General features: G+C 41.8%; 1 protein-coding gene across 1 annotated transcript; it reads right to left on the bottom strand.

The window, feature by feature from the left end:
* Positions 1-4,249: 4,249 nt before the first annotated feature.
* On the bottom strand, positions 4,250-10,133 carry rcn1 (reticulocalbin 1, EF-hand calcium binding domain). The gene is made up of 6 exons (XM_020657635.3): positions 9,606-10,133; positions 8,668-8,861; positions 8,392-8,570; positions 6,295-6,355; positions 5,607-5,806; positions 4,250-5,104 (listed from the first exon to the last, which is right to left on the bottom strand). The coding sequence occupies exons 1-6, from the start codon at positions 9,986-9,988 to the stop codon at positions 4,997-4,999; spliced, it is 1,125 nt and encodes a 374-aa protein (XP_020513291.1). The 5' UTR covers positions 9,989-10,133; the 3' UTR covers positions 4,250-4,996.
* Positions 10,134-13,027: the final 2,894 nt, after the last annotated feature.

Raw genomic sequence — 13,027 nt, forward strand, 5'->3', positions numbered from 1 at the left:
TAATGCATGTCATTATATAATGGGCAGAGAGCGTCAGCACATGATGGGTCAGATGTCCCAAAGATCATTAGAAACAACACCCAGGGCTACAAATCCCAAAGGGATAGAAGGAACAAACACAAGAGATAAAAGACAAAGATGAGGGAGTTCAGAAATATTCAGAGGAAAACTAGGGCATCAGAGTCAGTGGAGGGGGAGGGGGAGGAGGGAGCTGGATGCAGTATGTAGTTTGTTATGCATGCGGTTTAATTGTAGTAGTCATCCTAGGTTTGCTGCTGTTAATTGCAGATATGGAAATGGCAGTGCAATATAAAAAAAAAGCTCTTTAAAAGGAGATTGTTGGTGGACGGGGCTAAGTGAAAATTACACTGGATGGGGGGCTTATAGTCTTAGACATTAATTTTCTTCACTTTATGACCCTCTTCATCCTCCATCTCCTCCCTGTTCTCACCCAGAGGGCTCATTATTATCAGTAGAGAGGGGTTGATGTACACAGACACTCATATGAGAGCTGTCTTAAGGCATTACCGCACACACATCCCCAGTGTGAATGATTAGGAGCCTATCATAAACAGGAGGGGCAGAGGCTGTTAAACATGACCGCGAGGCAGGCCGCAAAGTGCCCCCATCCTGCTCAGGCATTTTGGTTCCCTTACATCTCTGTGCACTACTACACTCACCCACCTCCACTCACACACACAGATGCACACTGACACATGACAAACCTCATATCCTATTTGCAGGAAGTACATTGAGCTACTTAGTGTTTCAGGCCTCCCAATTATTCAAATGTAAGATGCTAGACAGACCCCGCACTCTTTAGCAAGGCAATTGAGCAAATATTAGATTATCAAATGAGTATAATGCGGACCAGAAATAACTGAAAACTTAAAATATCAGTACAGGTAGCACCTCTACTTTGAATTCCCCCCCGAGACCTGGACCTTTTAGTCAGATGAACAAAGAAGGAAGTCATCTGCAAAGAAGTTTGTTCTCTTTGAAGTCAATGGCCAAATGGAGCCACGCCAGAATACGGTGACCTATTTTTGCTAATTTTTTATGAAATAATCCTTGTTTTTGTCATGTCACCCTCAAACTAAGTTATTCAAACCTGGAAAATGTCAAAGAAATTATATAAATGTGAAACTAACATAAAAACCTGAATATTTATTAGCTTTCCAGACATTTTCTGGCCACCTCAGTGATTGTCTGAGTGTGTTTGAAGAAGGTCCTACATCACAACACAGCCCACACATACATCGCCCTGTCCCCTTGTTCCTAATGAGCTTTATCGCATTGGTCCCGCTTGACTTGTCTTGCTAACTGGCACACATATATCCATATGTTCCACATGAGCAGGCAGAGGGGACAGGCTGGGTGGCAGCGCTGCTTTCTCAGTTACATCTGAGAGTTTTACTGCAACAGCCAGCAGCAACGGCAAGTCAGCTTAACTCCATCTCTGCTGTGTGTGTGTGCACACTGCAATTAGTCATGAGAAGTGTTAACAGCATCCGCTTGCTCCTGATGTTCAATGAGTCAAATATGTAGACTCAAATGTACAAAGGAGCTACAATCAATAGAGGTACCTGGGATACATTAAAGCTATTGTAAACTTTAAGGTTAAACAAACTTGCAGTGGGACTAAAACCTAAGACTAAGTGCATGGAAAACCAACTCAGGCAAATAAAGAAATAAAAATAACACCAGTAGATTCTCAATGGGAGCCTTGTTATCTATTAAAATTTCTAGAGAGAATACGCTGAAAGAGTAAAGGTATTAACAGCAGGAGTTTAAGCAGGAAATTACCTCAGTGTATCGGCCTAGAGGCCTCACAGGGTGTTTAAAGTATTGTGTGTTGTAGGCTGGACTCCAACTGCTATAAAAGGCCAGTGAATGTGTTTACCTGTACCCATCATGCTCGGTAACAGCAGGGAGGCAAGGAAAGTAGAACACGGCTTAAAATAGGACACAAGAAGGACAGTATCTTATCTGTTATCATGTCTTATTTATATGTATTTACATTCAGATCACTCGGATGACATCATGGGATTCATAAATAATATTCTAACATAGTAAAAGTAGCATTTACTGCTATGCTATTGTTTTAACTACATTGGCAGGTGGAGGCAGCCACATAAACAAAAGGGCTAATAATAGTCTGCTTAATGAGAAGTTTATGTATTCATAAATAATTCCATCCGTTGACAATAGTTAGAGGAAAAGGAATACAACTTTACAAAGCTTTACATGAGGCTACAGCAAATACAGAGCTAGCTTAGCTTGGCAAAACACATTGAAGCAGCTATCTTAGTTCTGTCCAAAGGCAATAGCCTAAAACTCATAGATTAATGACCCTTGTCTGTGGTCAACACAGGGTGGAAGTTAACTGATGTCAGTGAGACTTCTCCTTTGATAATGGGCATGAATAAAAAATGTTTGATCTCATTTCAGTACAAATATGTATTTAGTTTTGACAGAACTCTCAAACATAGCTAGGCAGATTAAGATGAAAAATGTTTTGTTTTCGGTGGCTGTGACAAACTCTAAATATACAAACGATCAGAATTAGAAATACCTTAAGTTATACCAGAGGGAAATGTGATGACACTGAAGTTAAAGGAGTAATATTTCTAGTGTTGGGAGTCAATGAGGTGTCAGTACTTTGAATTTACTGTGAAGGATTGAAGGACTGAAGGATTAGCATGCTAATGATCCACAGAGGCTTACATTTACAGCTCTGTCCACCAGAAAGCTTAGAAGTGAAGAAGCCTTTCGGAGGAGAGGTGAAAAGTCTAGTTGCCTTTGGATCAAGCTTCGAATTTGGTCAGTTTCACTTTGATGGAAGAAAGAAAACTCGAGTGGAGGGGCATGGTAACATAACTTTACCTGCAAAACATGTGATGTATAACACAACAGTATGTTCTATTTCCTATGAATTTCAATGTGCAAATTCAAACTTATTTTTCTCCTGCCACCTGATGCCCATTGTTATCATCATGTCTGAACTCGTCTAGTTTGCTGGCAGTGCTCTAGCCAAGTGAAATACAGGAGGATGAGGAGATGGAGACCACGGACAAGTGTTGTCCATCTTTTTTTTTTTTACAGTCTATGAATAAAAGAATACATCTCAACTTTTTAAAGTGGTACAATAAGTCAAATAATGACTTTTTTTGGGTTGTAGAGAAAAACGGGAGCCTACACCATTGCAAGGAGCTGATGCTTAGCAAACCAACTTCTTGTAGTAGTGATCTCTTCTTTTCTAACTTCTGGCAAGAAAACCGTTAAGCATGTCCCAAAATGATGAACTCTGTATTTCTTATTTTTCCTAATCCAGCTATAGTAAAGAGAGAAATAGTTTGATATAACACTTTCTTTGTTTTGGAAAGGCACACAGCACCTCCAAAGTCTCAATGATGATGCTTTGCAGCTTAACAAACATTTTTTTTTATTATGAGACAACTCATGAGCCTCTGCAGTGGGGAAATAAGATTATTGGGATGCATTTGTGGCCATTAGTGAGAGAAATTAAATGAAAAGTCAAAAAAATAGTTCTGAAGCAAAACAACGGGCTGTAACAAATAGTCAAAAGCAGTGGAAAAAAATCAGTACAGAAGAGATGACCTTGGAGTGATGCAACAGCAAACTGTCATGCAAAAGTAACCAAATTAAACTTTTCTTTAGTCTTATTAAAGACAGAGTACAAAAAAGCATCAGTTGTAAACAGTACAGCGCAAATATAAGATCAACAAAGGTCAATAAAATACTTAAAGATAACATATTACACACTAATATGTGTCTCTAGTCTATCTACAAACCCCCCAAACTATGAGAAAGGTCCATCCTCTCCGTCTTTTGCCTGGTCCAGTTTTCAGGCTGTTTGGAGATTTTCCCTTTGTGACATCACACAGGGCAGAAACCCCTCCCCCAGGTGGGTGACACTCCCACAGCTAGGTGTTTGTTCTGCCCTCTGAGTCTACCTTCTCACCGTAAACGATTGGGCATGGTGCAAGAAAGCCCAAGCAACATCCACTTCCAGAGAGGGGGCGTGGTCTAACACAGCTCATTTAAATTTAAAGGTACAGACACAGAAACAGCCTGTTCTGAGCAGGGCTGAAATAGAGGGGTTTATAGGCAGGATCAAATACAGGATTAGAGTGGATTTTTAGATGAAGCTAACTCTCACATAAAGCAATAAATACATGTCAAACTGAAACCTTACAGGCACACAAAAAACCAAGGCGTGCAAAAGTCATGCCATAAAACATCTTTTAATAAACAGTTTTAAAGATCTCAACTAAACAGAAGATAAACAATAATGGCAAAAAAAAAATGAATCATTTGGCAAGGAAAACTGTAAACAAAGAATCATTGCTTGTGTCTTGCTTAAAGAATAAAAATCTTGTTCAACATGTATTCATCTCAAAGTTCATGTGATGTTTGATAAATAAATAAAATCAGAATAAAATGTCCTTATCTGCACTGTAGTTTCACATTAACATTGCTATCAAAAACGGTTCCTGTATCTGAATATCCACGTGAAGCTCAGCTTTAAGCTTTGTTTTATTGAAGACTAGTGCACACAGATTCTGAGGCAGCAGAGCCGGCGACGCGGCTGGAAGGCACCAACGATTGGAGAGTTGAGTCCACTTGGCCTGACTTTGCTCCTGAATGTCAGAAACAAAAGCGAGATGAACCCTTAAGAGTTACTGGTGGGACTGACACTCATCCGTCCTCTAGTTTGGTCTCTACAGTGTTTGTTCACAAGGTCCTTCACACTGACATCTGTCCTGTTGTCAAAAGGAGACGATGGAGTGGAGCTTGTCAGTGATGTCTGGAGGTGGAGGAGTTTTGAATTCTGTCAGTTAAAACAAAGATGTTTAACAACCCTCCCCACACACACACACGCACACACACGCACACACACACACGCACACACGCACACACACGCACACACACACACGCACACACACACACACGTCAGAAGAGCACTGAGATCTCAGAGCTCGTCGTGGCTCTTAGTGAGATCCTCTCCATAGTTGGTAGCCTGACTTCCAACAAACATGTTCCAGTTTTCAAGGATCTCCTCTTTGGTCAGCATCTGGTCCTGAGAAATGATGACAAGGGAATAGTACGGTAAGTAACTAACCCTAACCCTTTTTTTTTTTTTTTTACAATATTAGCCGAATCAGTTAAGACCTACAACCAGTTTTATTGCAGAGTTTTAAAACAAAAAGTAAAAAGAAAAGGTAATTTTTGCAAACTGTTGCCAAGGTGTATACATCTTATAATCACGCAGGGTTTTTTTTTAGCAATGAATAGAATTAACAATGACATTAAGGATCATTATGTGATCTCATGTAGATCCCAAACCCACTCAGTTCTTCCTTATTGCGCTCAGAAACTAAAACAATACATCTTAACAAATCCAAGAGGGAGAAAATGACTGCTCAGGTAAAGATATTAGCATCTCCATGTAAAGGCTATCTTTTGGAGAACTGAAGTCACAGCAGATAAATAATTTTAGAGTGGACAAGAACTCCTACATACATCATGACAGGCAAATCTGCATTCAAACCTAACATGTTAATGCAGTAAAGACTAGGTACCTTGTCTTGGTCAGACTCGTACACCAGATGTCTGGCCTCGGCCTGGGCATGGTCGTAGTCTTGTGGCATAATCCAGTGGCGGATCTCGTCGGTGTCCATTTTACCATCTTTGTTCAAGTCTCTGAAGTCAGAGAACTGTTCCCTCTCAGTCTTGACCCAGTCGGGCTCTGGACCCCCATCCTCGTGAGCAAACATGTCAGCTGAAGAGTGCAACCAAATGAGGAGATGAGAAATGACAAACTTGCAGATGTAAGTACATATTTGCAGGAAACAAAATCAGATATATGACCCCCAATTAAAAATGCAAACCATCATTGCAAATACAACATACACAGATTGTATTTCTTTATCAGATCAACCAAAAATTGCATTAAAACTGAGATGAAATCAATGAAAGGACTAGAGTCGTACTCTGATGATACACAACTGTATTTAGCGGTCTACGAAAAGAGGATAGTTTTGTTTTTCCCCTCTTTTAAAAAAGGGCTGGTAATGAGATGGACTGAAATCCTAGAACTTAACCAGGACAGAGTTGCAGTTCTCCCGATGGATCAGAAAAAATACCAGCAACAAGCCTGTCCCTAAACCTGCACTGGATAGTCTTACGTGGTTATGTTGAGTGCCCCATGTACAGAAGCTAGAGTCGTTGCCCCAGCGATCATTCATTCATTCATTTGCCCAGACTTACCGATATACTCATCTTCATCCACGTGTCCATCGCCGTTCCTGTCAATGTCCTCCAGGGTTTCCTGCATTAACAATGAGTTTATGATGTCATTAAAGCGGGGGACACAAGGGTCAACAATGCTGGAACTTTCACTCCGAGTAATAAAAGGGAGACTTGTTGCCTCAGGCAGAAACAGTGAGTGTATGAGGGTCAGGTTACAGCCAGGCAGGCAGACTGACACGCACGTTACAGGAGGTTTTTTTTTTCTTCTCCTCCATCCTGGATGTGACAGAGTGTGAATTTCACAAAATGTTTTTTTAATGGCTTGCCGTGTGGAGCTGATCATTATCCAACAACCACACACATACATGTGAAGTAAGTGAAATGCATATGGGTCATATCACATGCACCCAGCTACACAGATTCAAATCACTGTATGCATCCTTTCCTGCAGGTGAGAGGCTCTCTCTGAGCCCCGCTAAATGATTCATAACCACGGATCTTCTCTCGTCTTATAGCTGACTAATAATAAACATGAGCGACCATCTATTGGGTTTCTATACCCACTTAACCTGTGAAAGGTTGCATGTAAACAAGAGATATTCATTAAAAATATAAAACCTATTGAAAAATTGAATAATACTTTGATTAAAATGGACAAAAATGTAGAAGCTAATAGTGAGAGAAGTGTAATGTGTCTCTATGGAGACCAGGAGTCAAACCATAATCAACGCATTCTGGGTTTGCACAACACTCGAGCCCTTCACACACAGAAGCAACCATTACAGAGGTAATGTGGGATATGCCACTCCACACAACCATGCCAGGATTTACCAAAGGAGTTCTGAGGAGGCACTAAATAGAAGAAACAGTATCTCCAACAAACTGGTGTAGAACAGAGCAATGGCTTCTTAACCTTTAAGACAAGTGATAGAGAAGACACATCTTCTGTTCTTTTGTGTCTATTTCTGTGGATATCATCATGAATCATCCTATTGATTCTTGTTTGCTTGAATGGTTTTGTTTATGTCTGACTTCTTAGGGGATCCCTGGGCGGTGGGGTGATGGGGCTGGGAGGTCGAGCCTTGCCATGTTTTTTTTTTGTTTGTTTAGTTATTTTCATTGTCATTTTTTTCTGTCTCTTATTGTTAGGTCGTTGCGTTCTCTATATCTTTGTCTGGTGTACACTGGTGTGGTGGGAGGCAGGTACTGCAGTATCACAATGTATGTGTTGTTCTGTTAAATGGAACTCATGGAATTCTTTTGCTGCCTCCCCATATTAAAAAATATCCAATGAATATTTGATTACAAAAAGAAAGAAGAAAAAAAAGTCGCCTGTGATTCTGAACAAACATTTTTGGACTGAAACTGGGAGACGCTGCAGAACAAGGACGTTAACTTCTAAGTGGAATAAAGTGAACAGATCCAATAACGACACACTGCACATGTTTACAAGCCCGATCAGTTATCCGTCCTGCTAATCTGTGTCAGCAGTGTGTCCCCATTTCTCCACACATGACTACAGATACCATCAGTAACTCTGCTGTGTGGTTGTGTGAAAGACTTGCATCTGCCCCGGAGTCTGAACCATTACTGAAACAAGAAACAAGCCTCATATGACCCAGATGGACCACAATCACTGATGAGGCCCCCCTGGGAGGGAACAGGTCTTTGGTTACATCCTGTGACATCATCAAAAATGAGAGATGAATTATTAACTCTGTCGAATGGGTGGTACAACTTTTATGAACAGAGCGGCATAGTGCATCGCTGCTAACGTTTGCCACGCAACTGTTCCATGTAGCCAAATTTATATTTAAAGATCAAGTCTCAAAGGGGACGGTTGGTGCTATCCCACTGGACCTGTTCCCAAAAAAATACTGAAACTCAATCACTTCCTGGACACGTTCAAATTTCACTAAGGAGCTATCCAACTGTATATCTGCCTGGGTCATCAGATTTATGGAGAAGAAGTCGACTCTATTCATGCTATTAATGTGGTGAGAAAGGTTAAGAAACTCTTCAATTAGAGACTTTTTTTCAGGTCCCTGATGCCAAACATGTTTCAACACCTCTTTCTAATCATACTTAACTACTGTGTGATTACAGAGGGCTTACCAGAACCACAATATCTTTCATGTGCTCGAACTCCTCAGGGTGGAGGAATGATGTGAACTCCTCTCTGTCGGCTGCCAGGTCTCCGTTCAGATCAGCTGTCTGAAACCTCCTCTCATCACGAGGGAGCATCTTCTTGAAGCTGAACTGGTCGGTCGCATCCTCAAACTCCTCGGGGTTGGCTGAAAAGGGGGAAATTAAACCAGGTTATACCAAAAAAAAAAATCACTTGATACGTCTTCATGAAAATATGATAGTTCACGCCTGAAACACACGTACCTAGGTAGTACCCATACGTGGCCTGCTTGTATTCATCCCAGGAAATCTTGTTGTCTTTGTTCAGGTCGTAGTCCGTCCACACCTTTGCCACATTCTCATATACATAACGCTTCTGGACACGCTTTATCCAAGCCTTGAGTTCAGCTGTGGTGATGTAGCCGTCAACATCGCCGTCTATCCGGTCCACTATTTTACTGCAAGGGGAAGAGAAAGGTCGGCATTTGTTAGAATTTACACTTTTAACACTCAAACAGAACAACAGATAACAATTAGGTGTCCAAAATACACCGTATAATACTTTTTATAACAACTTTGGAGATGATTAAGAAAAGCGTAGAGTGAGCAGTAAAAGTAAAAAAAAAGGTACCGTGGCTTAAATGAGTATACTTAAGTAGGGGGGGGAGCAGGCAGAGCCATTTACATGACAAAAGCAGGATATGTATAGCTGTGGTTTATTCCTAGAGCTGGGTTGCCACGTTGTGATGTGAGGAGGGCCCCTCCCACCCTCAGCACCACAGGAGAGAGGATTCCTTCACGTTTTAAATGGTGTCACCTCTTCATCCCAACAGAACCATACTGCAGCCAGTGACAGCTCCCACACTACTCTGACTCAAACTAACATCGCCTACAAATGCTTCTTTAATGACGATGTATAATTAAGATTCAGGCTGCACAATTAGATCCATTTGAGTGTGTGCGAACAGTAGTAATGCGCCACGGTTGTACCCAGCCTTGTAAGACTTTCTGGCATGCACGTCTCTCTCAGGCTTTTGTTAAATTTTAATGCTCCCCAGCCTCGCACAGATAACACGCAACAGCCTCCTGCAGGAGAGGAGTGAGTGTGAGTGATTTACTCCAAATGCTGCTGCAACATGTGTGACAATAACACCAAGACTGTGTAAGGTAACATTGCGGGTGAAGGAGGGCCTTGTCCTTACCCAAGCCTGTCTTTGCTCTCCTCTGGTGTGAGCTGATCAAATGTCCTGGCTTCCTCTTTTCCCAGAAAGGCCTCATGGTCGTACTGGTAGCTCTTATTGTCTTCGTGGCCTGGCCTGCTCTGCAGATCTGGTTCATGGTGGACCCTTTCTTTTCTTAACGTGGGCTTGCTTTGCACAGCAGCAGCGCACATAAGCAAGGCACAGACGAAGCCGAGGACGTCCATCAGTCCAGGGAGGATGAAGAGAAATCCCAAACAGTTGTATCCAGACAGGCCCCCGTGGCTCTGGGATGAAACAACAACAGGCGGCGACACTATGTGGCCACTTCTCACTTCTTGTATCGACACACTCCTCTCTTCTGTGAGGATTTCTTCAAGCTGCATCCGGTTACGAAACCTGCAAAACAGCACCTGAAGTCCACTACGGGCATCCACAGTCCTCACTCAAGACGGATTTTGGGCATTCCTGTCCGCTTTCCCTGAGGAAAGGATGCAACCAAGCCGGGGTGTTTTCCTGCCGCCTTACGTACAGCCAATCAGAGTGTCCGTTTCAGGCAGACTCATGCCTCTTTCACGTAAAGAACGGCTGCCATTGGTCAGTGGGATGTCAGTAACAACGAGAAGGATTCCGGCGCCACGTTGCAAGCTGACGCTCAAACTCAGCCCACTGAAAACCGGCTTCAGTCTGACACTGGAGAGGAAAGCAGGGACGAGAACTCAAGTGTTTTGGCGAAATTGTTACAGCTCGACAACCCCACAGTGTTGCTTCAGAAGCACAACAATGCTCCTGCTTGTTTGGAGTATACGGGTAGGCTATTCATGTGCAAGACAGAAAGATGGTCCAAATAGGTCCCCTATGGAGTCATGTCTGCTGTGACCAAAGAAAGAAAGTTGAAACTCAAAATGGGAGGATTTTCTCCAGACAACTTAGGCTATTATAGCCAATGCTACAATATCTGCAGTCAGCACATTGTGCAAGCAGAGGGGTAGCTCAATGTTTGTTTGGAGTGTGAGAAGTATTTTCTTTGATTCAGAACAGGGATGGGCAACTTTGGTCACAGGAAGGGCCACATTCATTTCTGACTGCCAGAGGGCCAAATTGTAGCATACAAAAACGATTACAGTCAATTATGTCTCAAATTTAACTCAACATATAAAAGTGATCATATATTATTATTATCATTATTATTATGATTATTTGTCATGTTCTCTTCATGTTTCCAATTAATTCATATGTAAAAACTGACCTGAGCAGTGGCCCTAATGGTCAGGGCGCGCGTCCCATGTGTTGAGACTCTCGTCTTGAGCGGTAGGCCCGGGTTTGCTTCCACCCGTGGCCCCTTTCTGCATGTCATTCCCCGCTCTCTCTCCCTGGTTTCTGACTCCATCCACTGTCCTCTCTCTGCATTAAAGGCACGAAAAGCCCAAAATAAATCTTAGAAAATTTTTTTTTTTTACCTAAGAGCCACGTTGAGGGTTAATGGGGGCTGCATGTGGCCCCCGGGCCGCCAGTTGCCCACCCCTGATCCAGAATAATAGCTACAGCTTGGGGAGTTGGTTCTTCACACAGTATAGCTATAGGCCAATTTAAAGTTAAGGAGTGAAAATCATTTGTTGAAGTCTTGTGAGTAGATTTGGTTTTGTTGTCTTTCTTTTGATTGTGATGGCAGTTATTTATTAGAACAGAAGGGCATGAGGCTTTTAAAGTTTTCTCATCTCAGCCCATATTTCTAATTCATTCACCATTTTCCTCTCGTGTACAAAAGTTCAGTTGTGTGACGCCTGATTTCTGTCTAAACTAAACTGTCCAAACAATACATCGAAGAGCTCCAGAGGCCTGTGCTGCAGAGCGACTTCAGCGCTCTGGGTATATCTTCTGTTGAACCGACCTAAGCTAACCCTCACAAAGGTGATGCATTTAACAGTCACACACAGCTGGTTACATCAATTTGATAAGTAAACCCAGATTTTCTATCAACACCATTTACGTAAAGGGGAGACGTTAGCAGCTCGTGACCAATATACACATTAACAAGTCTGCAGATCTTCCTACGTCTCAAAATTAGAGCTAACTATGTCATTACAAATATGACAGAGTAATATACTGCAGACTAAAGTCACACAGGTGTAGTGACAAATGTAAGAAGAACTAGCACAAAAAACTGAGTGTGAATGCACAAATAGAGGCGTATGATATCCCTTTATCATCATTAGTGCACAATAGATCTGAATATAGTCTAATGACTCCCGTTTCTTCCTGAAATGATTTCCTCACACATTTGCAGTACTGAAACACCAGAGCTAACCCTGAAGGCCCCTATAAGTTGTAAGTCATATCAGTCTTGGGAACGTAACAATCCTTCTCGTTTCAACAATTAAAAGAACAATGAAGGTGGAAATCTGGACAGATATTGACCCATATTTCAAGACAAACACATTTGGTAACCAACTATAGCTTCAGTAACAAACAGCTATAGCAGCAGCATTCATCCCTTTAGTTTCTCCCCAGATTTAAAAGTCCAATATGTAAGATATCTGAATCATAGCATAAAAGGAACTTAGTATATCGTCAGACATTAAAGGCTTTATATGCTTTTTTTGATCCAGCAGATATCGCCCTTGAGCACCAGCATGAAACCAAAACAACTCGCGGTGCATTGTTGTGTTAGCATGCTAATGCTAGCGATCTTTATTATGCTCGTATCTTCACACTGCATGTAAATGTACCTGAAATGAGCGTGATCTAGAAACACAGTTAAGCAGTGAGTACAGTATGTTATTCTTCTTTTCTCTAGTCCCTCAATTAAACTACTTTTATACGTGAGGGGAGGAGTCAGCTGCCATCCGGGCGATGTAAACAAAGTGAAGATAGGACTCTGAAATCATCACAGACAGTGGGACTCGGGTGTCACACTCATTGTAAACAGTCATGACTCACAGAGTTACTTTCAGAGAATATACTTGATTTCTATTACATTTAAGTGTGAAAAATCACATATAAAGCCTTTAAGGAAACATACTATGTTGCAGTGCTGGCTTCTCAACAGTGCATTCCTCCTAAGTTTAGATTCCAGTGCAGAATGGTTTGTTTTTATTTTGACCAGAGATGTAGGCCCCACACGGCTGTTTTGGACCAGCTCGGTTTGCCCGGCAAACAGAAAGCCAACAGGTGTTGCAGCGATCTAAGCGGGCAAGCGAACTGGTTCAGATATTAATTATTCTACCCGACCTAAAAAGCTGCTGCATTTTTCTAATACTCCACGAGCAGAAACGTGGAAAAACTAGGATAAATATTGGAGATGCTTTTGAAAAATGGAGAGGTGAGAACCCAGAAATGTTTTAAGACCTATACAGAGCTGGTTAGTGTCCATGGCCTGGCAAGAGGATGTAGGCCTGGCAAGAGGATGTAGGCCTACCAACAGC

Source organism: Labrus bergylta, chromosome 3 (genome assembly GCF_963930695.1).
Source record: "Labrus bergylta chromosome 3, fLabBer1.1, whole genome shotgun sequence".
NCBI classification, from domain to species: Eukaryota; Metazoa; Chordata; class Actinopteri; order Labriformes; family Labridae; genus Labrus; species Labrus bergylta.

What these genes read in the sequence shown, in the direction of transcription:
- rcn1 (XM_020657635.3), bottom strand. Translation starts at nt 9,988, where the DNA reads ATGCAGCTTGAAGAAATCCTCACAGAAGAGAGGAGTGTGTCGATACAA. An exon ending in GAGAGCAAAGACAGGCTTGG is followed by an intron (nt 8,862 to 9,605) that starts GTAAGGACAAGG and finishes TTCCCCTTGCAG; the next exon opens with TAAAATAGTGGACCGGATAG. An exon ending in GGATGAAGATGAGTATATCG is followed by an intron (nt 5,807 to 6,294) that starts GTAAGTCTGGGC and finishes TGCACTCTTCAG; the next exon opens with CTGACATGTTTGCTCACGAG.